The sequence below is a fragment of the Nycticebus coucang genome, chromosome 1, assembly GCF_027406575.1.
Source record: "Nycticebus coucang isolate mNycCou1 chromosome 1, mNycCou1.pri, whole genome shotgun sequence".
Classification (NCBI taxonomy): Eukaryota; Metazoa; Chordata; class Mammalia; order Primates; family Lorisidae; genus Nycticebus; species Nycticebus coucang.
The window spans coordinates 105,390,474-105,415,789 of NC_069780.1; the positions used below are offsets into that span (position 1 = coordinate 105,390,474).

The window sequence follows — 25,316 nt, forward strand, 5'->3', positions numbered from 1 at the left end:
GAGAGGGGATTTCTTTTGTCAGCTTCAGCAGCTTCTTCTCCCATGGAGATTTGTTTTTCTTTCTTTCTTTTTTTTTTATTGTTGGGGATTCATTGAGGGTACAATAAGCCAGGTTACACTGATTGCAATTGTTAGGTAAAGTCCCTCTTGCAATCATGTCTTGCCCCCATAAAGTGTGACACACACCAAGGTCCCACCTCTTTCTGCTTTTCCTCCCCCGACATAATCTTAGTTGTCATATCAAAATTGAGTACATAGGATTCATGCTTCTCCGTTCTTGAGATGCTTTACTAAGAATAATGTCTTCCACTTCCATCCAGGTTAATATGAAGGATGTAAAGTATCCATTTTTTTTAATGGCTGAGTAGTAATCCATGGTATACATATACCACAGCTTGTTAATCCATTCATGGGTTGGTGGGCATTTAGGCTGTTTCCACACATTGGCGATTGTAAATTGAGCTGCAATAAACAGTCTAGTACAAGTGTCCTTATGATAAAAGGATTTCTTTCCTTCTGGGTAGATGCCCAGTAATGGGATTGCAGGATCAAATGGGAGGTCTAGCTTGAGTGCTTTGAGGTTTCTCCATACTTCCTTCCAGAAAGGTTGTACTAGTTTGCAGTCCCACCAGCAGTGTAAAAGTGTTCCCTTCTCTCCACATTCACGCCAGCATCTACAGTTTTGAGATTTTGTGATGTGGGCCATTCTCACTGGGGTTAGATGATATCTCAGGGTGGTTTTGATTTGCATTTCTCTAATATATAGAGATGATGAACATTTTATCATGGGTTTGTTAGCCATTCGTCTGTCATCTTTAGAAAACGTTCTATTCATGTCTCTTGCCCATTGATATATGGGATTGTTGGCTTTTTTCATGTGGATTAATTTGAGTTCTCTATAGATCCTAGTTATCAAGCTTTTGTCTGATCGAAAATATGCAAATATCCTTTCTCATTGTGTAGATTGTCTCTTTGCTTTGGTTATTGTCTCCTTGGCTGTACAGAAGCTTTTCAGTTTAATGAAGTCCCATTTGTTTATTTTTGTTGTTGTTGCAATTGCCATGGCAGTCTTCTTCATGAAGTCTTTGCCAGGCCAATATCTTCCAGTGTTTTTCCTATGCTTTCTTGGAGGATTTTAATTGTTTCATGCCTTAAATGTAAGTCCTTTATCCATCTTGAATCAATTTTTGTGAGTGGGGAAAGGTGTGGATCCAGTTTCAGTCATTTACATGTAGACATCCAGTTCTCCCAACACCATTTATTGAATAGGGAGTCTTTCCCCCAAGGTATGTTCTTGTTTGGTTTATCGAAGATTAGGTGGTTGTAAGATGTTAGTTTCATTTCTTGGTTTTCAATTCGGTTCCAAGTGTCTATGTCTCTGTTTTTGTGCCAGTACCATGCTGTCTTGAGCATGATGGCTTTGTAGTACAGACTAAAATCTGGTATGCTGATGCCCCCAGCTTTATTTTTGTTACAGAGAACTGCCTTAGCTATACGGGTTTTTTTCCGGTTCCATACAAAACGCAGAATCATTTTTTCCAAATCTTGAAAGTACGATGTTGGTGTTTTGATAGGAATGGCATTGAATAGGTAGATTGCTTTGGGAAGTATAGACATTTTAACAATGTTGATTCTTCCCATTCATGAGCATGGAATGTTCTTCCATTTGTTAATATCCTCTGCTATTTCCTTTCTGAGGATTTCATAGTTTTCTTTATAGAGGTCCTTCACCTCCTTCGTTAGGTATGTTCCTAGGTATTTCATTTTCTTTGAAACTATGGTGAAGGGAGTTGTGTCCTTAATTAGCTTCTCATCTTGACTGTTATTAGTGTATACAAAGGCTACTGACTTGTGGACATTGATTTTTATATCCTGAAACATTACTGTATTTTTTGATGACTTCTAGGTGTCTTGTGGTTGAGTCTTTGGGGTTCTCTAAGTATAAGATCATGTCGTCAGCAAAGAGGGAGAGTTTGACCTCCTCTGCTCCCATTTGGATTCCCTTTATTTCCTTGTCTTGCCTAATTGTATTGGCTAGAACTTCCAGCACTATGTTGAATAGTAAATGTGACAGAGGACAACCTTGTCTGGTTCCAGTTCTAAGAGGAAAAGCTTTCAGTTTTACTCCATTCAGTAAAATATTGGCTGTGGGTTTGTCATAGATAGCTTCAATCAGTTTTAGAAATATGCCACCTATGCCTATAGTCTTCAGTGTTCTAATTAGAAAAGGATGCTGGATTTTATCAAATGCTTTTTCTGCATCTATTGAGAGGACCATGTGATCTTTATTTTTGCCTCTGTTAATATGGTGGATAATGTATGTGGACTTGTGTATGTTAAACCAGCCTTGCATCCCTGGGATGAAGCCTACTTGATCATGATGAATGACTTTTTTGATGATAAGCTGTAATCTATTGGCTAGGATTTTGTTCAGAGTTTTTGCATCTATATTGATGAGTGAGATTGGCTGAAATTCTCCTTTTTGTTTGGGTCTTTTCCTGGTTTTGGTATCAGGGTGATGTTTGCTTCATAGAATGTGTTGGGGGAAGATTCCTTCTTCCTCAATTTTTTGGAATAATTTCTGCAGTACAGGAATAAGTTTTCCTTGAAGGTTTGATGGAATTGTGGAGTGAAGCCATCTGGACCAGGGCATTTTTTGGTTGGAAGATTTTTTATTGTTTCTTTAATTTCAGTGCTTGAAATTGGTCTGTTCAGGAGCTCTATTTCTTCCTGGCTGAGTCTAGGGAGAAGGTGTGATTCCAAATATTGATCCATTTCCTTCACATTGTCAAATTTCTGGGCACAGAGTTTCTGGTAGCATTCAGAGATGATCTCTTGTATCTCTGTGGGATCAGTTGTTATTTCCTCTTTATCATTTATGATTGAGGTTACTAGAGATTTTACTTTTCTATTCCTCATTAATCTGGCCAATGGTTTTTCTATTTTATTTATATTTTCAAAAAACCAACTCCTTGTTTCATTAATTTTCTGAATGATCTTTTTGTTTTCAATTTCATTGATCTCTGATTTGATTTTGGATATTTCTTTTCTTCTACTGAGTTTAGGCTTAGATTGTTCTTCTTTTTCCAATTCCATAAGATGGCTTGTGAGATTGTTGATGCGCTCTCTTTCTGTTTTTCGAATGTAGGCATCTAAAGTGATGAATTTTCCTCTCAAAACTGCTTTTGCCGTATCCCACAGGTTTTGGTAGCTTGTGTCTTCATTGTTGTTATGTGGAAGGAAGTTAATGATTTCCTGTTTTATTTCTTCCTGCACCCATCTGTTATTCAACGGAAGATTATTTAATTTCCTTGCCTTTGGGTGGGGTCGAGTATTTTTGTTAGAGTTGAGTTCCACCTTTAGTGCCTTATGGTCTGAGAAGATATAAGGTAAAATTTCAATTCTTTTGATTCTGTTGATATTTGTTTTGTGTCCCAGAATATGATCAATTTTGGGGACTGTTCCATGGGGTGATGAGAAGAATGTATATTCTTTATCTTTGGGATGGAGTGTTCTATATGCATCTATCAAGCACAGTTGTTCTAGGGTCTCATTTAAATCTCTTATATCTTTGTTTAATTTCTGTTTAGATGATCTGTCCAGCTCTGTAAGAGGAGTGTTAAAGTCCCCTGTTATTATGGTATTATCAGATATCATTTTGCTCCGATTGAGTAAGATCTGTTTCACGATTCTGGGAGCATTTAAATTGGGTGCATAAATATTTAGAATTGAAACGTCTTCTTGTTGTATTTTTCCCCTGACCAATATAAAGTGACCATCTTTGTCTTTTTTGACTTTAGTTGCTTTAAATCCACATGTATCTTAAAATAAGATTGCAACACCTCTTTTCTTCTGAATTCCATTTGCCTGAAAAATTGTCTTCCAACCCTTGACTCGGAGTTTTAATTTGTCTTTTGAAGCCAGGTGTGTTTCTTGTAGACAGCAAATGGATGGCTTGTGTTTCTTAATCCAGTCAACCAATCAATGTCTCTTCAGTGGGGAATTCAAGCCATTAACATTTATTGAGATAATTGATTAGTGTGGTAGTATTCTTTTCGTCTTATTTTGTGAGAGTCCATTGCTTAGTTTTATCTTTTGCATCAGTGTGGAGGTTAGGTCTGTCCTTTAATCTCTGAGTTCTTACTTTCCTGCTGATCCATTGTGGTGGTCCGTGTGCAGAACAGGTTGAAGTATTTCCTGTAGAGCTGGTCTTGTGGTGAATTTCCTCAATGTTTGTATATCTGTAAATGATTTGATTTCTCTGTCAATTTTTAAGGTTATCTTAGCAGGGTACAGAATTCTGGGCTGGAAATTGTTCTGTTTAAGCCGATTAAAGGTAGATGACCATTGTCTTCTTGCTTGGAAAGTTTCATTAGAGAAGTCTGCGGTCACTCTGATGGATTTGCCCCTGTAGGTCAACTGGCACTTACTCCTGGCAGCTTGCAGGATCTTTTCTTTTGTCTTGACTTTGGACAGGTTCATCACAATGTGTCTTGGAGAAGCTCGGTTAGAGTTGAGGCGACCTGGGGTCCGATAGCCCTCTGAAAGCAGTGTATCAGAATCTTTGGTGATATTTTTGAAATTTTCTTTTATAATATTCTCTAGTATGGCTTCCATTCCTCTGGGGCATTCTTCTTCCCCTTCTGGGATTCCTATAACTCGTATGTTGGAATGCTTCATGAAGTCCCATAATTCTGACAGTGAACATTCTGCTTTCTCTCTCTTCTTTTCTGCCTCTTTTACTATCTGAGTTATCTCAAGAACTTTGTCTTCTACCTCAGATTCTTTCTTCTGCATGGTCTAACCTATTGCTGATACTTTCCATTGCATCTTTAAGTTCCCTAATTGACTGTTTCAGTTCCTTCAGCTCTGCTATATCTTTTTTATATTCTTCATATCGGTCATCTCTGATTTGATTCTGTTTTTGGATTTCCTTTTGGTTATTTTCCACTTTATTAGCAGTTTCCTTCATTGTTTCCATCATTTCTTTCATTGTTTTCAACATGTGTATTCTAAATTCCCTTTCTGTCATTCCTAACATTTCTGTATAGGTGGAATCCTCTGCAGTAGCTACCTCATGGTCCCTTGGCGGGGTTGTTCTGGACTGGTTCTTCATGTTGCCTGGAGTTTTCTGCTGGTTCTTCCTCATGAGTGATTTCTTTTATCTGTTTCCTAGCCTTAATTTTCCTTTCACTTCTTCTTGCTCTTTAAGTTCTCGTGCCTTTGGACTAAGGTTTCAATGAGTTCTTTTGGTACAGGACCAGAAGGGTGAGAAGGTTGAAGCACAAGAAAGGAATGAAAGAAAGGAGGACCGAGTGATAAGAAAAAAAAAAAATAGGGAAAGGAGAGGGGATGGGTAAAAGGAATATTGACCAAAAAAAGAGAGGCACAGAAAGATGGAGACAGAGCAATATAGGTGTATCGTAGGGTACTTTGACACAACCTTAAAAAAAAACTATCTTCTGGGGCTGCCCAGTTGGGTGGTTCCTTTGTCGTCAGCAGCTCTTTGCTAACCTGATCAGACACAGTACCCCACCTCCACCAAGTAGAGAGGAAAGACAAAAATGCTATAAATAAAACCAAAACAAGCAAACAGAAGACTTTACAGGATAAAATTGGGTGAAAAACCAAATAATAGTGGTAGAAACACTAGCAGAAATGAAGTTCTAGTTATTGATAAAGGCAGTAATGGTAAATTATAGTTAAACCATAAAAATTGAGAAAGAAAAAAGATCTGTACAGAATAGGTTGAAATTAAAAAACAAAACAACATCAACAACATCAAAATAAACAAAAAAACAACCAAACCAAAAACAGAAAGCAAAACAAACAAAAAAATCACAACCAAAAACAAAACAGTATGTATATGTTGTTGAATATTGTCTAGGCAACACATGGTCTTCTAGGGTATGAGATGTTAATCACAGTTCTGATACAACTGGAGGCTGCTGATTTCTCAAACCCCAGCAGGTAGACACCCTAAATCTCTCTTCAGCCCACTTAAAAGGCACTTTGAACTTGTAAACTTGCTGAGCAGAAGCTTTCCCAGGAAAGTGCTTGTCACTGGAATCACTGCTGAAGTGGCTATTCACTTACCCAGTGTGCCAAAACTGGTCTCACTCTGCCCCTGAGGGTTAGGGCTGCAAGGCAGCTCAGACCCCACCCTTAGGCTACTCAGTTGCTAGGTTACCAGCTCCCACCCATATTCTAGCTCTGCGACCCTGAGGGCAGAGCTTGCCGGGGCAGATCACTCACAATGGCTCCCTGTAGCCCACAGCCAAACACTATTAGCTCCGTCTGGCTCAGCGGCTCAGACTGGGGCCCTAGACAAAGGCCAAAGTTCTCCACATTCCTGCTCAGGCTCTCCCCAAGGCAGTTCAACTGAGTGCCAAGTCCAAAGACACCAAAACAGATCACAGGTAAGGCCTTTCCAGTTTGCAGTCTCGCTGCTACTGAACTTACAGTTGCGGGCGGGTTTAGATGGATTGAACGCATGTGACCACTTGCTGTTTTTCTACTGTTTTAGTCCTCCTCTTGGGGTCCAGAAGTCTCTCTCTGACTCCCTGTATCCTCTCAGGGTTGATGATAGGCAGATCCCACCAGCCAGAGATGCCTAGAGTCCTATCTCCCCAGACTCACGGTGCCCAGATGCAAGGAAGCTGTTACTCAGCCGCCATCTTGCTGAGTTCCTTCAGATTTGTTTTTCTTTTTTGGGACAGAGTCTCACTCTGTCACCCTGGGTAGAGTGTGATGGTATTATCATAGCTCACAGAAACCTCAAACTCCTGGGCTCAAGTGATCCTCGTGCCTCAGCCTCCCAAATAACTGGGACTACAGGCATTTATCACAGTGCACAGCTAGTTTTTCTATTTTTAGTAGACATGGGGTCTCACTCTTGCTCAGGGTGGTCTTGAACTCCTGAGCTCAAGGGATCCTTTTGCCTCAGCCTCTCAGAGTGCTGGGATCATAGGCCTAAGCCACTGTGCCCAGCCAAGGGTTGCAATTTTAGGTGGTATTGCCCATTAAGCCTCTGAGACCCTGAGGTGGCCTTTATCTTATTTCTACCGATTAGTGGACAGAGAGATCCCCAGTACCATTTCCACTTAAGGACTCTCTGGTCATCTGTTTTCACCTGGGCAAGCCACATAATGGATTGTAATCTTTATCTAAATGGTGTTTTCCCAGAGATGACATTGACATAGGAGACCAGTGTTGCTGTGTCCAAAATATTTCTTCCATCACCCCTGCAGGTATTTTAGTATAAAAGTTTCAGCAGACTTTCTCCAATCAGATTTAGAATCAGGTTTGATTTCCAAGTGCTGTGACCAACAAAGAGTTCCAAGATGACCTGAAGAGAATGTGTCTGTTAAATGAACTGTCAGCTCTCCCTTAAAATTCCCTCTCAGCCCTCATCCAGCTCTACTCGATCAGGGTAGAGGCAAGAGGACTACTATTTCAACCAAGCCTTGTGCCTACATTTCAATTTCCAGGAATCAAACAAACAGATTCTTAATGGGAAATTGAAACGCAGGTATAATCCTGAGGTGAAAAATGAACCAAGAAACAGTGGCCTCACTTTTCTTTTCATTTTGGATGATGTGTGATGTATCAAGACACTGATAGAGGAAAAAGAAAAACAAAACAAAACAAAACAAAATGATAGTGCTCCTGAGCTGGCATCATTTTTTACCTTTCTGGCGTTCAGGATATGAAATGCTTTAATGAGAAAATCTAGGTTGTGCATTTTCTCTTATTATCCTTTTCTGCCTTGTTTTTCTGTTCTATCTTCCTCTTCTCCTGTTTTGGGAGATTCTTAGTGAACAATCAGAGACTCAATAATTGGCATTTAGGGATTTTCTTTGGTTCATAAATAAATTAGGCCTTTCACAGACTTCCTTGAGTGTAGTCAACGCGGTACGGGTCAGATTCAGTTTGCGGGAATCTCACTGTTGCTGATGAAGCTCTAAATTGCTGTGTCCCTGGACAAGGTACTTTTAATTAAAAGCTCAGAGGAGTCTCTGGCTGCAGGAACTTGGACACATCCCCATTGATTAGTATGACTGGATAGTTGTCTGCATGGGGGCACGTGGGTGGGGTGATTTGTGGGGGTCTTCAGTGCTGGTTGTTTCCTTTTAAAAATCCCGTATGCTTTCCATCGATCCCCCACCCCCCCCCAACCCCTGCTGCACATCGTTTACTAATGGAGCTTTGCTGGTCTAGCTGAAACCCTACCCAGCAGTCAATAGCAAATCATTCTTTTGCAGGCAGCTATTGTGAAGGCAGTTGTTAGTGGCTGTGGTTCCAAGGCCAGGGATATATTTACAATCAAAGCTGATTTATCAAAATCTGGAAAAATAAAGAGGACAAAATTTGTACAACACAGGAACTTTTTAAAAAGAGATTTATTTTTTATTTTGTGGGGGGGCTCACAATTTATTTCTTATCCACAACTGGACTTCTTATGGGACTTCATTGTCAAATAAAAAACAAAAACAGCGAAGCTTGATGTGAGACACACATGTGTCTTGAAGCTTCAATTACTTTCAATTCCTTGTGTTCGCAGCAGTTCAAGTGCAACGTGACATAGTTTCCTCCTTATCTTCCTCATAGTGTGAGCATGTAAGGCCTGTAAGCGGGAAGGCAGCCCTGCATGGGGGGGCGGGCATCTACTGTAAATGCAGAGGTTCAGCTATATATTTAGGGTTAGAGTCTGGTGCCCAAAAGGGAAAGGAATAACCCCAAAGAAACAGAATTATAAATCCAAGAAAATGTTAAGGTGTTTACACTTTGACTATATTCTGGTGCAGAATAATTCCCCATGTTCATGTCTTAACTATTATGTAGTACCTGTTTATTTATTTGTATTTTCTTTTTGAGACAGAGTCTCACTCTATCACTGGGGGTAGAGTGCTGTGGCGTCATCATAGCTCACAACAACTGCAAACTCCTGGGCTCAGCCTCCTGGCTAGCTGGGACTACATCTGCCTGCTACAATGCCAGCTCTTTTTAGAGACCAGATCTCGTTTTTGCTCAGGGTGGTCTTAGACTCCTGAGCTCAAGGGATCCTCTGGCCTTGGCCGCCCAGAGGCATCTCCCCTAGCCCAGATCTCCATTTTCAAAAGGAACAGATTGAGGCCCAGAGATGTGTTCGTGAGAGCCAGAACTAGCGTCAGAACTGATATTTCATTCTTTTTGAACTTGAAGAGAGAGATTGAATAGCTTTCCTTTATTCTGTTTTTTATAGAAATGGGGTCTTGCTATATTGCCCCAAAGGTCGTGAACTCCTGAACTCCAACCCTAACCCTAAACCCAACCCCACTTCTAACTCCAACCCTAATCCTAAACCCAACCCCAGCTCTAGCTCTAAATCTAACCCCAACACTTATCACACACTGATCATAACCATAACCCTACCTAACCACAACCACAACCTTAACCCCAACTCTAACCCTAACCATTACCCTACCCACAATCCTAATCCTAAACTTTATCCCAACCCTAGCCCTAACCATAAACCTAACCCTAATCCTACCTAACACCAACCCCAACCCCGACTCTTGAAGGGCTGCATGGGGCACGAACTCACTGAGCAGTGGGGGCAGCCAGTTCACGTTGACCTCGCAGTGGGAGTCGAGGAAGGTCAGTACCTCCCCTCTGGCCATCGACGCACCCAGGAGCCGGGTCCGGATGAGCCCTTCCCTTTTCTTGGTGCGAAGGATCCTCACTTGGGAAAACCGGGCCATGTATTCTTCTAACTTATCTTTCAAGTGGTCTAGGAAGGCAGAGAGAGGGTGCAGAGCGTCAGTTGCAGCAGAATTACATCCGTGGTCACTGATGCTGGGTGGATAACACGAATGACAAATCTTAGCGCAGCGTTTTCAAAGCCCCCGTTGTTCCCTTCCGCATTTAGAAGGGAGGTGCTAATAAGAAGACGTTAGTCACCTCTGGAGGTTTTTAGGCCTGGCTTTCTCAAATGCTTTGTATGCTGCAAACATTGCCTCTGGTTTGAACACAGGACAAATCACTGACACTCCCGAGCTCCACCAGGCAGGGGCTGCCGGACCCCAGCCACCTGTTCAACTCCAGCCTGTTCTGCAAGTGGGCTACCCTCACCCCTGCTTGTTGGCCAAAGTCAGGCTTTGCCTCATATTCTATGTGCTGGAGACGCTGCATGTAAAACAACAGAGGAGAAAAATAGCTGTCAAATCCACAAGAACCACACAGATTTCCAACCCTACCAGGTCACAGCAAGCTGTAAGGAAGTTCAGCATCTGGCTACTTTCAAAGTGGTAAAGGAGGCTGACTTGGAGTTAGACAGACACAGCCAGGGGAGGCAGGTACAATGCTAATGCCACCTCATTTCAAACTTAGGTATTCAAGGTTTGGAAATATTTCTTAGCAGATTATCTAAATTTCGGAGATGTTTCCCTCCCTAATTGAAAACAAACAGTGGGGACAAAATAAAATCAGGTACCTTATAAAATAAAACATTTCCTATAGGCTGTGATCAAATGCATTAATCTCTCTGTTCATTTTATACCAAGTGAGAGCATTTGATAGCTTTCTGTGGGACATGCACTTGTTTTTGTTGTTGTTGAGACAGAATCTCAGTCTGTCAGTCTAGGTAGAGTGTCATGGTGTTATATCTCGCAGCAACCTCAAACTCCTGGGCTCAAGCCATCCTTCTGTCTCAGCCTCCCAAGTAGCTGAGACTTCAGCTTTCAGTAGCGATGGGGGTCTTGCTCTTGCTCAGGTTGGTCTCGAACTCCTGAGCTCAAGCAATCCTGCTGCCTCAGCCTCCGAGAGTGCTGGGTCACGGGCCTGAGCCACCTGCTAGGCCTGGAATAGGCTCTTGCATATTTCACATTTTTTGCTTTCTGCTTTCACTCTTCCCATGTCTAAGAGGTTATGAGGGCTTCATTGGAATTTCTGACAGGTGTAGCCTACTATCCAATTTAACAGGTGTCAGAGTTACCTTGTATTGGAGTGTCTCTATATTTACGGGTTTATTCTTATTTCTTATTATCAATGTAGTTTAAAAAAATCTTAATTTCCCGTTTTTCCTTGACATCTCTATAACTATGTTTTACAAATGTGTCAATTGCAATAATATCTGGCTTTCTAATTTTCAAATAACAAAGCATACAGGTGGGATTTTTCACAAGGGTGTTTTAGCTAAAAATAGGTTTCCTTCTACTTTGTGCTTTGTGTAACAAACAGAGATACAGACATCCCTATGAAAAACAAAGATTCCAGAGTTTGGACTGGGCATAGCCCAGGGGGAGACCTGTGACAGGGACATACGCATACAGGTGGGGCATCCAAACTCTCTCCAGGACCTGAGGGACTGGGTTGTCCTCCTAATTAATGATTTTCAACCAGTGTGCCATGAGAGGATTTTAAGTGTGCCACAAAATTTTTAAAGATCCATTAATTCAATTCTTTTGGAAAGAAGTTCAATGCACAGTGAGAATATTCTTTCTTTTATTATTATTATTATTTGATCAACATAATTTAAGTGAGCCATGGAAGTTTAACCATAGGTTCAAGTGTGCCATAAAATAAAAAAGGTTGAAAAACACTCTCTTCAAGTGCGATGGATGGTCAGACGTCCATGTGGGCTTTGGTTAAAGACACGTCAGCATTCATTCAATAAACATTTACAGCTGAGTCAGTAATTGGAGACTCTAGTCATTCACTTGTGCTTATGAAGAGACACGGTGTATTTTTAATCTGAAAAAATGCCTTTGAATGCTAAGTCTGAAAGACCCAAAACACAGACTTTTCTATTTCTTGGTGTGATGTTGGTAGTTCATCTGGGGTCTACTAAATATAAAGACGAAAGTTTTGGGAAGCAGTAAATGAACACATACCATAGCAGCCCAAATGATCAGCTGCTTCTGGGGTGCTCTCTCTGTTCTCAAACAGGTGTGCCACGCAGAAACCCTGCTTCCCGTCTGCCCGTGACTCCCTCCACCTGGCCACAACGGTCTCCCGGCTCTCTTCTGCACAAGCTGTGGAGCAGAATTCTACAGGACTTTACCAGACGGTGTCAATGGACACAGTTGCCCAGTCAAAGGCAACTGATCAGTGATCAGCAGGAGAATATGCTGTGTGTCCTAGCAGTACCCTGTTCTAGAAAGATTTCTCACAGCAATGAATAGTTAAGAAACTTTATAATCTCATTACTGTAACGTATTCAGACTCAAAGTCTTTCCGTGTCACTAAAAGTACAAACAGGCAGGATTCTATAGGTTTATTTGTGAATTGTATTTTGTGGATCACAGGAGGTATTGTCTCATGAAAACTGTGTCTTGCCTGTCACTGAGGACTAGAAGTAGGTCACAGATATTTGTTTAGTCCACCAGAGTTGTGTTTCCTCCACTTTCTTTTTTTTTCCCCCCCAAATAAATTCATTTTATTGTTTCAGGTTCATTAAAGGTACAAAGAATTAGGTTATACTGTTTGCATTTGTTGGGTAAAGTTCCTCTTTAATTGTCTTGCCCCTCAAGAGGTGTGCTTTACACTGTAACCCCTACCCCTGCTCCCTTGTTCCCCCATCCCCAACTTGAATTGATTTGTGTTTTTCTCTAATGTGCCAGTAGACGATCTAATACACACCCACATAAGAGAAAACCCCCCACTTTTGTTAAGCTTTATTATTCCTTTTGTCAATTCACCACTGTCCAAGGTGAGCTTACTTCTTTCCTGAAGACCAAAAGGGCCTTTCTTGGTAGAAAAGAAGAGCGATTTTCTAGAACTGCCCTGGAGGAAGCAATTCTAGAATATTCTCACTTCCTGGGTGTTCCAAGTGAGAATCAAAGAGTTGCTGGGCATCTGGGAGTGGTCTTCCCAACTTCAAATGGAGACTTCTCTATTTTTGGCTTATAGGAAATTCTCTGGCACTCAGCAAGTACTATCGCCACATGTTTTCTTTTCCTCTTGGTCCACTTTCTGACTGTGTATTTTTCTTCTACCAAAGCCCATTCCGATGCACTAAAATGATTGTATGGTGTGAATTCACTAAGCGCATCAGGGGTCTGACGGCCTGGTGGAGTCCGGGAGATGTTTAGACCAAATCCTCCAGTTTGAACTTTATGGACTGAACTTGGTGGGGTTTCTGCTCTCTTAGAGGTTCAGGTGTGATACCTAGTTATCCCTAATTCACAATGAAGGAGGCTACCAACAGCCAAAGTAGCAGACTGAACCCTCAAACAAGGGAGTTGCTGGAGATGGCCTCAAATTAAAAAAAATTAGCTTGTCTTCTGTCTGCACAATTTTTAGATTCTCTTCTAAAATATTATTAAACGTGATTTTATATTATTTTTAATTCAAGTATAGAATCTTTGAAGAACACCTTTTTTTTTTTTTGAGACACTCTGTCACCCTTGGTAGAGTGCTGTGGTGTCATAGCTCACAGCAATCTCAAACTCCTGGGCTCAAGCGATCCTCCTGCCTTAGTCTCCTGAGTATCTGGGACTATAGGTGCCCACCACCATGCCTATTTTCTATTTTTGGTAGAGAGGGGGTCTCACTCTTGCTCAGGCTGCTTGAACTCTTGAACTCAAGGGATCCATTTGCCTCGGCCTCCCATAGTGTTAGGATTATAGGCATGAGCCACTGTGTCTGGCCTGAAGACTACTTTTAAAGTCGTTTAATAATTCTAAATTCTAAGTAATACCAAAAGAACTTACGGTATTTTTATGAAACAGCCAGATTTATCTAGTCAGTATGAAATATTTGTAGAACTGGGGTTTGCGGTACAGTGAGACTCTGTCTCTACAAAAAAAAAAAAAAAAGAACTGGGGTTTTTTTTTCCATCAGGGGTCCTAGACTATAAGTGGACATATTACTATTAAAACTCCCCCAAGTAGTATTTCAGTAACCTAGGAGAGTGAACATAATTTCAAAAACACCACTTGTGCCAGGGGTTCATGTATCACCATATGGCAATAATGAAATACAAAGTTTCACTAAAACAAAATTTTGCTGTGCAGTGAGAGGTACATTTAGGAGTTTTCTATTACATATTTTTCTCTTCTTTCAGAAATTTCATTTATGCTTCATGAATATATATGGAGACTGTATCATGTGTTGGTGAGTTTCATGTTTAGGGTAACAACTAAATATTAATAACCCCCCCCCCCCAAAAAAAAGAAAAAAATCACCTTTGGTGATTTGCAGTTAAAAGTCAAAGACATGGGTTCTACTAACTCTCCTGCTGACTGGCTGCGTGGCTGTGGGTAGCCGCTTCGCACCATTTGACCTTGCTTTCCTCAGCTATAAGGTGGAGGGGATGTGACAGGTTGGTCTGAAATATTCTTTCTATTTCTATTATTCTACCATTTCCCTTTTTAAGTTTTACTTGCCAAGTAGATCTCTGCTTATCAGATACTTAGTTTTTGCTATGGGCGTCATTATGGCTGTTATTTCAATGTTTTCCTTTGGCTGTGTCTAAATACACATCACAGGTTTAGTCAAAACACAAACTCTGGATGTTCTTCTGGTCAGTGTGGCATCCATCTGATCCCCTGCAGTTTGCTGCCTCTACAACAGTCACTGATGTCAAAATAATGACTTTGGAGTACTGTAAGCTCATCACGGATTTAAGTCTGTTCAATAACTTATGCTTATGATGTCGGGGAAATATAATAGCGGAGTGCGGAAAGCTTTCTAGCCTGCCTATGAGAACTGTCCCCAGGGAGGAAGATGGGCCAGTGACCATCGCTATTGCTGAGCCTGGCCAGGACATCCTGAGGGGACCACTCACCAAAGGCCAGGAAACACGTGGACACAGGCTTAGAGCTGGTGGGGAGACCCAGAAACCTGTTGGCAAGCTTTCCCCATCTCCTTTGAATTCCCTAATTTGTATCTCATGGGGAGACACGAATGATCTGGACAGCTGGATTTCTATATTTCAGCACATACCTATGGAGAGGAAGTCCCTTTGGTGTTTGCAGATTGCCTGCCTTGGGAGCACCTAGACACGCACCAGCCATTAAGAAGGTGCCCCATGATCATATCAATGTACACAGCTGTGATTTAATTAAAAAAAGAAGGATGCTTCTCAGGTGCAGCAGCTCACGCCCGTGATCCTAGCACTCTGGGAGGCTGAGGTAGGTAGATTGCTTGAGTTTATGAGTTTGAGACCAGCTTGAGCAAGACTGAGACCCCAACTCTACTAAGAATAGAAAAAACTAGGCGGATGAGGTGTTGGGTGCCTATAGTCCCATCAATAAAAAAATACTAAATTTCAGGAATTGTTGTCCAATTGCCCTGCCAAATAGCGATGTCACAGATATTTGTTTAGTCCACCAGAGTTGCGTTCCCCCCACTTTCTTTTTTGTTTTCCAAAAAAATTTTGTTTTATTGTTTTAGGTTCATTGAAGGTACAAAGAATTAGGTTACCCTGTTTGCATTTGTTAGGTAAAGATCCTCTTTAATTGTGTCTTGCCTCCCAAGAGGTGTGCCTTACACTGTGACCCCTACCACTGCTCCCCCTCCCTGCTCCCTTGGTCCCCCAGACAAATGGCTGGATTTCTCAATAACTACATTAGAAGGGGTGGGGAATAAGAAACACGGCAGCTACTCCAACCCAGTCGGAAGACACGATGTGAGTCACCGAACAGCTAAGAAAGGAAAAAACCAACCCCTGATGTTTGTGAGGGGGTCTGCTATCTGGCGAGGTCGTGTTTCCTCCTGTTATGTATCTCTCTCAAACCTTCTACTCATTATCCAAGGTGTTCTTGGGAACCTTTGTGAGGAGCATTGCACTGGGTACCATCATCATTTACTTTTTGAAACAGGTGGGAATTTTGTATCAGAGGGATTCTCCTGCTAAGAAACAGCTCTGGTTTGGACTCAGAGTAAAAGGGCCATGAGGATGCTAAAAACAGAGGTAAAGTGGGGAAAGGACTGGAAGTTCAATGGAAGAGAAGAGAACCTGAGTCCAGAGGCATGCACAGAGCACTTTCCTGATGGCCTGCAGGCGAATTCTGACAAGACCCAGGCTTTGCCAGCAGTCCCGAGGGCTGGGGCCGGGAGGGAAGATAAAGGTCCAGGGAAAAGCCAAAGGGGTGAGAGTCCCTTGCTTGAGTAATTGAAAGCTACCCTGGACAAAGCACCGAGAAATATAATTTGGTCCTTTTCTCCAGGGAATGGAGAAAATGATCTAACAGGCCATTTCCATCTCTGCTGTTTCGTGACCTCTGGCTGTTAACATCGCTCTTCCTCATTACGTCAAAATGAATTGCCTATTTACCGCTGAACTCTAGGAAGCGATTTTTCTCCCAGCCACCTAGCCCTGGCCACGTGCACTCCATTTCAACTTAATCAGGGTCCAAGGACCCATTTTTAAATGGGTGATATTATTTCCGGGAAATTTTGTTCCTTTATGTGCTGGATAATGAATGGTTTCCTTTTACCGTCAAGCCAGTGCTTCCCCAAATTTTAGAAGAGATTCTCCCAAAGAATGTAAAATGTATTTGTAAAATGAGAAGCAAAATGAAGAGATACAGCCTCTAAATTGCCAATAATCTCCATATAGGGGCTGTTTATTAGCCCTGGAATCTGAGCAGGCTCTTATTTTCCATGACAATAAACACTGAAAAACACTGATTCAGGATAGCTGCATTTATTTTCTATAGTAATGCATAAATTTTCTTTTCTTGGGGAAGCAGAAGGAATAGAAGCCATTATTTAAATTTCTTATGAAGCAATATATAAATGGTGTTCTCCGGAGAGGGCGTGCGTATTAACATGCACACACACAAGGGTACACATGAACACCCACAGACGCATGCACATACCTGTGTATACCTCATTTCTGCTGCTAAGAATAAGTGATAAGATGCCTAATTTGCAATTTACCAAAAAAATCACTGTTTCCTGCACAGTCTTGATTAAATGAGGCAATAAATCATACGTCTACCACATGCCAAGTGTCTGCCAAGGCAAAAGTTGGCTCAGAAAGTGACGAGGACAGCATTGGGGAACAGTAGGAGTTTTATAGTCTGTCACTGGCATGACGAGAAATGACAAAGGGCAGCATTACATCTCCTCTCCTGACAGTCCAGCAACACAGTCTCCATTGTCATTCTTTTGTTTGGCCTCTTTATCTTCATTTAAATGGACTGTGTCTCTTTGAGCTGTGGCGAAGATATATATTTTCTTTGCTAATGAGGTGTCTTCCCACGGTCCCAGGATTATTTCTACAGTTGATAAAGTTCACCCAGGAAGGGGCCCACCATCAGTCAGCATATTGCAGACGCAGACGGACACGGCATGGATTTTTTCCCACTCTCTGTGGACAGACAAGTTTTGCATTGCTAGTGTTTTTTTTTTAAACAAGGCTTCTCTCTCGGGAGAGATTTGCTTTTCTCAATAACTTTATAAAGATCATTCAGCCTGTAAATTCTGCCCAACTCTCAAAAAATGTGGTTAAACCAGACCCCTGAGTTTAAGTTCCTTCCAATTTGCTTAAGATGAGAATAAATACACAAATACAAATGGAAAGCTATTCAAAACTAGTTAGTAAAACAAAAAACTAACAAACTGTAAGGGCGATACTAGAAATGTAATGCATTTGAAGAACCAGTGAGCCAGTGAAATGTCATGTAAAGCAGTGACAGAGGGAATGTTGGAAATACAGGGTGTAGCCTTCTGAGCTTGTAGTTGGCTATGGAAGCGGGGACAGAGTAAGTTTTCCCATGGGGACAAAATACTTCTAGGTAGGGCTTACTTATTCTAGGTGACAGACGAAGATGATATATGGATTCTAAAAGGGAGGATCCTGGAACTTGAATTAGAGGAATAATATTTATATAGACAAAGAGGGCGGAAGGGAAGTTGTACTCTTGGGAATGAGGAATAAGTACGCAGAGTAAGCTGTCCTGAGGTGGTCTTTTATCACAGAAACAAAATGAGGAACTAAACAGCTGACCAAACATCCAAATGACAACAATAACAAATAACAATCCCAGCTTGGATAGCCTCTCACAAAAAAAAAAAAAAAAAAAAAGAAGTTAAACTATGCAATTATGCAAATTCAAAGAAAACTCAAAATGCTGAACAAGCTGTGGGTCTCTTATATCCTCTTTCTTTCCTCTTAGTGAGTATAATTTTAAAAATGTTTTCATTTTCATTTTGATATTTTTGGAGCTAAGAAAAACATGCACAGGCAAAATATTTAATTCAAAAGCATTATTGTAAGATCAACCCCACCTCATGCTTCTAGGACTCCATTTTTCCTTACCAGGCAGCAGGAGTAACCCCATCTTGTCATCTCTTGTCTATAGTTCTAGAAGGTTTTTGGCATATATAGAATTTATATGCATATGTGAACAAATATGCACATATATGTGTATTATATACATAGGATTTCTTCCATAATTATTTAGCCTTTAGAGAGCCTAACACATGTAGCAACACCCTAGCAAACACCCTTCATTCATTCATGCTCATTTGTAATAAGAAATGGTTTCTGTTTTTGTTTTATGGTTCTGGTGAATTTTTATGAACTAACTAAAAACTGTCACTAGAGGAATCATGACATGTCTCAAATGGTTCTGATATTGTCAAGTTGTCCGGGGAGAGGCACCAACACGGAAAAGCCAAAAACATTTCGTAGTGTCATCTAGACCTGAGGACATCGAGTGTCTGAATTTCTGAGCGTGGTTTTCCATCCTCTGCTTCCTCCTCCTCACCCTTCTGCTCTCATTCCATTGTCTTCTCCATTTTCTTCCCACCCAGCAGTTACCCCCGATCCTGGCTCCTCTTCTACCCAGCAGGAACCCTGTGGTTGGCGCCGACTTCCCCAACCCCTCCCTCCCCTGCAAGGGTGCTTGGTGCATCTCAGACACACGATACATGTTCAGTGAATGACCTTACCTCTTCCATATCCACAAAGCAGGCATCATCTACACCCGGGCGTGTCTAGTCTCAGAATTTGTGCTTCTGCTTCACAGAGATGATATGATGTAATTTATAGCCCAAAGTTACCAGATAAAGTTTGCAGAGTTGTCACCTGTCAGATAGGTTGAGATCTCCAGGGACATGTGTGCAAGAGGGACTGAGGAAGGTCCCTGCTGGGGAACCACCAACATTTATAGAGGAAGAACATGAGGTGAGCCTCTACCACAGAGTCATAAGTGTCAGGACATGCTCAACCTGCCTGTGTTCATCTTTCATTATTGGTATACAAAGAGCAGCATTGCTCAACCTTTATAATCTCATAGCACACTTAAATTACGTTGATCAAAAAAAAAGTAAAGAAAATTATGTTGGTCAAAAAAAAAAAGTAAAGAAAAAGAATATACTTACTGTGCTTTGAACTCCTTTTGAAAATAATTGAATGATCTTTAAAAATTTTCATGGCACACCTAAAATCCTCTCACAGCACACCAGTGTGCCACGTACCCAGGGGGTGAAAATCACGGATATAGAGCATTGCAAATTTAATGCAGTTTTTATTACAAAGAAAAACCTGCATTCAAATTGTAACATTCAATATGTACCAACAACGTTTGCTATCTTGTGTATTTATTGTGTCTTGTTTCTTTTATAATTTACAGAAGTCGAACATGATTTGAGTATTATAATTTGAATACAATGTCTCCCTTTCTTAAAATGTGCATACATTTTATTTTTTTTGCACCCTCTGCAATGGCAGGCTTCGCTTTAAGGCACAAGACCGAATAGCCACTAGTTTGAGGACCGTCTATTCCAGGGCTTCTCAATGCTTTTGCTGTCCTGCGTGGTCGGCACGTGCCTGGGCTTTATTCATAACATGTCAGAAAGAAACATTTGGGTGTTGCTGAACGTCTGTGATCAGGCAAAATCTCCACTGGCTAAGATCTCCTGATCTATCTGAAAGAATCATTATACATCATAACAATAAGAAAGAGAGGAACAGTTAATAAATTGTGGAATTGTTAGCCTCCAGAAATCAGCCCAAATGTCACAATAACACGATCTCCTTTTGAATGAGATCATTTTGTCCTGAAATCTGCACTTTTCCCCTCTTCCACCCCCTTCTTGACATCGCTATTTGGCAGGGCAATTGGGCAACAATTCCTGAAATTTAATATTTTTTTATTGATGTATTTTTTCACCTTGGGTAGAGTGCTGTGGCATCATCAGAGCTCACAGGAACCTCAACCTCCTGGCTCAAACGATCCTCCTGCCTCAGCCTTCCAAGTAGCTGAGATTATAGATGCCTGCCACAATGCCGGCTTGTTTTTCTATTTTTTAAAATAGAGATGGGGTCCCACTCTTGCTCAGGCTGGTCTCAAAATCCTGAGCTCAAAGGATCCTCTTTCCGTCCTGGGATTATACTTGTGATCCACCGTACCCAGCCAAATTTAATTATATGTTTTCTCTTTGTTCTGTTAATTTCTTTCTCTGAAAAACAGGTTGAACAGGGAGTAGTGGGGATTACTGATAGCTAAGTGATTCCAGAAGAAGCAAAAGACAACTTTTCAGGGGACAATTCAATCTCTAGTCCCCTTTCTGATTCATTACTGAAACTTGGTATGGCTTGGTCCTTTATGTGTATACATTTAGTTAATGTGAGTACAGAAATCACTCAAGTAAAATATCAGACCCTCACTAGTATTCTTCTTAGATTCAGCGTGAACACGTAAGCCTTCAGACATAGGGGCGACTTGTGAGAGTGTGCCTCCGGAATACACTTGGCAGAAACAGCTCTCTCCGCCTACTTTGAAATTTGCTTCTTGATGCAATAGTCATTGAGAGAAGTGGCTTGGCTGTGACACTTTTGGAATGAATTGGTGTTTTTAGAGTGAGAACTCGAGCATGCTGGTTTAGTCTAAGTAGGCCAAAATAAACAAACAAAGTGAGAGTGAGAACTCCCCATGCTAGGTTAGTCTGAGTAGGCCAAAATAAACAAACACAAAACAAAACACAAAACAAAATAATCGCAGCCACATACTTATTATATTAAAGCATCTCATGTGTTAGATGTTAGAAAGTACTTTCTCGAAGCAGAAAGAGGGAGGGGAGTTGGGGCCTTGGTGTGTGTCACACTTTATGGGGGCAAGACATGATTGCAAGAGGGACTTTGCCTAACAATTGCAATCAGTGTAACCTGGCTTATTGTACCCTCAATGAATCCCCAACAATAAAAAAAAAAGAAAGAAAGTACTTTCTCTTCTATACCATGATACCTAAGTAGAGTAACCAAGTCCCTAAACTATGAAGGAAGAAAATGATCCAATTCCTTGGACCATGACAATTATATCCCATCTGAAACATGCCCAAACTTCCATTTTGCAGACCTCTTTGTGGAATGCTGGAGGTGGAGCCAAAGGGCAAGTGTTCATTTTTGAGCAGTGCTTTGAGCTTCCCATTTGTAAAATATTTATGTTTTCTGACATTTCTTTTTTGCTTTCTTTCTTTCATTTTTTTTTTTTTTTTTTTTTTTTGAGAAAGAGTCTCAAGCTGTCACCCTGGATAGAGTGTTGTCTCATCACAGCTCACAGCAAATTCAAACTCTTGAACTTAAGTGATTCTTTTGCCTCAGCCTCCCAAGTAGCTGGGACTACAGGCATGCACTACAATGTCCAGCTATTTTTTGGTTGTAGTTGTCATTGTTGTTTGGCAGGCCTGGGCTGTGTTCGAACCCACCAGCTCCTGTGTATGTGGCTGGTGCCCTAGCTGCTGAGCTACAGGTGCTGAGCCTTGTCTGACATTTCTTAAAGCAGCTCAGGTGTGATGGCTGGCAAATAGCCAGCTGATGAGAGACGAGTGGCATGCAGGGTTTTTTTTATTATTAGTATCTCTACTTGCCCTATTTCAAAATAATTGGCTTTTTCTTCCTTGAAAATTCAAGGCACGCAATTCCCTCCTTTCCATCCATCTGTGAAACTGTCAACAAGGCAGTGGTGGAACAGAGGTTTCTCTTAAACAATTCTGACATTCTTCAGAACCAAGACCATTGATCACTTTTTAATTTTAATGGATTGGAACTAATTTCTGAAGACCTACTGTTTTTTCAACTGGAAAGGAAATAAATCACAAGAAACACAAACAAAAACCCACACACAGAAAACATAAGCTCTGGGGAGTAAAAGTTATGTCTTAACCACACAGATGATCAGCGATGATTAATGTCTTCTGCATAAGGTTTTGTGATAAATGTTTCTTTGGGAAACTAGTTAGAAATTCTTTTAGCATCACACAAATTCAACCTTAAAAATGCACCCTCTTCCTTCCATCACTCTGGTCCCTAACCCTACTTAATTTTTCTTACCTCTTAGGACTAAGTTTATGGTAATTAGCTACAGTAGCAACAGAAAACAAATACAGCAACGATCACTGGCATGTGTAGTTTGGAAAAAAATTCTGATACTACTTCTCTTAGTAGGAATTGCTGCTTTGATATTTTACTAAAAGCACTTCAAAATAATGTGCCTTCTAATATTAAATGTAGAATACTGACAAGACAGTGTGATGAAAATATGTCAAATGGTCTATAAAACCAGTGTATGGTGCCCCATGATTGCATTAATGTACACAGCTATGATTTAATTAAAAAAAAAAAAAGGATGGCAAAGGAAAAAAAAAAGAATACTGACAAGAGGGGCAGCACTCGTGGCTCAAGAAGTAGGGCACCGGCCCCATGCTGAGGGTGGTGGGTTCAAGCCCAGCCCTGGCCAACAACTGCGACAACAACCACCAAAAAAGAATATTGACAAGAGAAATTGTCAGACCAAGTGTTTTGTTTAAAATGGAGTCTTAACTATGAACAAAATCTAGAATATGCAGCCCTGCATATTCAGTGTAATATACTGAAACTTTACTTCTGTTTGCTGTACAACTACAAGACTGATGAAATTATCCTTATACCTTAAAATTAGTCTATGTTATTGATAGACCCATAAATAAAATTTTTTTTTTGGTAATATAGGCATAGGTTTATATTGCTTAATATAAAATACTGGGAAAATACCCAAAGGTACATTTATGGTACAAGTTTTAAAAATTGATCAGATGAGGAAATGCTAGTACTCTTGCAAGGGGATCTGATTTGCCACAATTTTGCCAGGTTCCAACTGTTCAGAAGTACATTCGTAAACAAAGGCAAGGTTGTCTTAACATGTCAGAAGATTTGAAAGACTTTTAAAAAGTAAATACTGAGGGGCACTAAAATATAATTCTTCATAATGGCTCCATTTCTTAAGGGATCACAAAACAAATATTCTGTCAACATGCTAAACAGGGCTTATAGCTGCTAAATTGTGGAGTATGGGCTGTGAGGTGGCAAGGCCCCCACAACCTGGGTAGATGTTCAAGGAAGGACCCCAGATGCTTCTCCTTGAACAACAACATCCTTTCTCCTCTACTAGAAGTTATGTAGCCCCTGCATACTTTCCCTTGTTTTGCCGGGAAGGCAAATAGCTTTTCTTCCCTAAAGTTAGTCTTTACTCCATGATTGACGTCAATTTCCCTCTCGTAAGCAACTTTGTTAAAATAAATGACCTTGCTCAGATACTATATAATAAAGCTGTTTTCAGGGTTCAGTGCTGACTGCAGCTGTGACTGCTCCAGACCTCCTGGTCCCATCCTCGTCTCTCATTCCCCACCATTCCCACCTACTCTGTTTTGTTCTCTTTTGGGCTGGTTTGAGAAAGGTGGTGCCTGAACAGGGACCAGAGTATGGGAAAGTTGCAGTGAAAAGGTGAGGGAATTCCCCTTGGAACAAAGAAGTGAAACTGCACAGTTGGTGAGTACTTAGCCGGGGATAATCATTGTCAGAAGTAATAAATTATGGGACAGTCATGCTCAAAAGAGTGAAAACTCTTTATTCAAAGGCTTAAATCCATGCTTAAAACTAGAGGTTGTAAGGTCACTGCTATTCAGTTAGAATGGCTTTTACATTTTGTTCAGGATGTTTGTCCTTGGTTCCTGGAGGAAGCACTATTAATGCTGCCACTTGGAAAAGGTAGGAGGAAAGCTCTGCTCTCATGGCCCGTGGGCCCTCTACCATCCCTATTGACATATTGACATATTCTCACTTTGGGGACTTGTTAGAGATTGTTTGGACCCCAGTCACAAAAAGGGGTGTCCTCCTTTTTATGCTAGCTCAGGTACCCCTCCTTCCGCTCTGGTGGAGGAACCCCTTTTCCCAGAATTTCAAAAAGAACTTCAGAATAAGGAGCATAAATATGAGGCAGAATGTTCTCCTTCCTTGGATGAAGACCCTGAATCCCAAGACCTTACAGCTATAGTGGGTCTTCATATTCCAAAACCAAAAGTAACTTGCCCAACTTCATTTGATTTCTGCTCCCTCTGCTGCCCTTTGCAGCACCAAAGTAAGGGATTAAAGTTAAGTCTTCATTTACATCTCCTTTACAAAAAACTCTTGCACAAGTTTGTGACCAAGGGGAATGTCAAGATGGCTTTTCTTGCTTCCCAGTACTAGAAAACTACCTTTTCCTCATAATATTAATGATCATGTTACAACTGCAGGATGGGTAACTAATATTTTAACTACAAAAGCAGGCGACATTCAAAAAGGCCTTTGGGGTCTTGCTACTGCCCTGCAGCCAATAAAAGTTATGAAACCCACACCCCAGACATACTTAACAAATGTTACTCTAACTTTACATGTCATTGCCTGTATGCCACCCCCAAGACTCTTGTTAATTGAAAATATTTCCATAACTAATGCTGAACATGGATTTACTTCAAATTGTATATTTTATAATTTATCTAATTGTATTAATCATTTTAATCCTTTCATGTTATGGCTGTGATGGAACAACACTTTGCGACACTGCTTGTGATTTTATCTCAACCTTGGTATGATGAATCAGGTTTGCAAACATTAATTGAACTTAACAATTATTTACAAAAACTTTTTTTTACAGAGAAAAGAGTAATGGGGTATGATTATAGCAGGTATTACGGCTTTAATTGCTATAGTGGGAACTGCTGTTTCTTCAGCTATGGCTCTTGCACAATCTATACAAACAGCTTGTTATGTCAATACATTAGCCCAGAATACTTATTTAGCATTATCTTTATAGGAAGATGTAGATAAAAGACTAGAAACAAAATAAAATGCACTAGAGCAAGTCATAACTCTAATTGGAGATAAAGTGCAAAGTGCAAAGCACATCTTCCTTTATGCTGTCATGCTCATTTTCAATGGATTTGTGTTACCATGAACCCTATAATAAATCACAGTGGAATTAAGATAAAGTAAAAAATCATCTCCTAGGAATATGGTCTCATAATAATATTAGTCTTGATGTGGCAAAACTTCACCAAAAAATTCAAACTATTCACAAGTG

The 25,316-nt window shown here is 40.7% G+C and overlaps 1 protein-coding gene across 1 annotated transcript in view; it reads right to left on the reverse strand.

The window, feature by feature from the left end:
* GALNTL6 (polypeptide N-acetylgalactosaminyltransferase like 6) overlaps positions 1–25,316 on the reverse strand; it is a 776,087-nt gene that overhangs the window by 139,049 nt on the left and 611,722 nt on the right. The window contains exon 5 of the mRNA XM_053585533.1: positions 9,587–9,772. Coding sequence (XP_053441508.1) covers positions 9,587–9,772 — 186 coding nt within the window. The remainder of the gene's footprint in view (positions 1–9,586; positions 9,773–25,316) is intronic.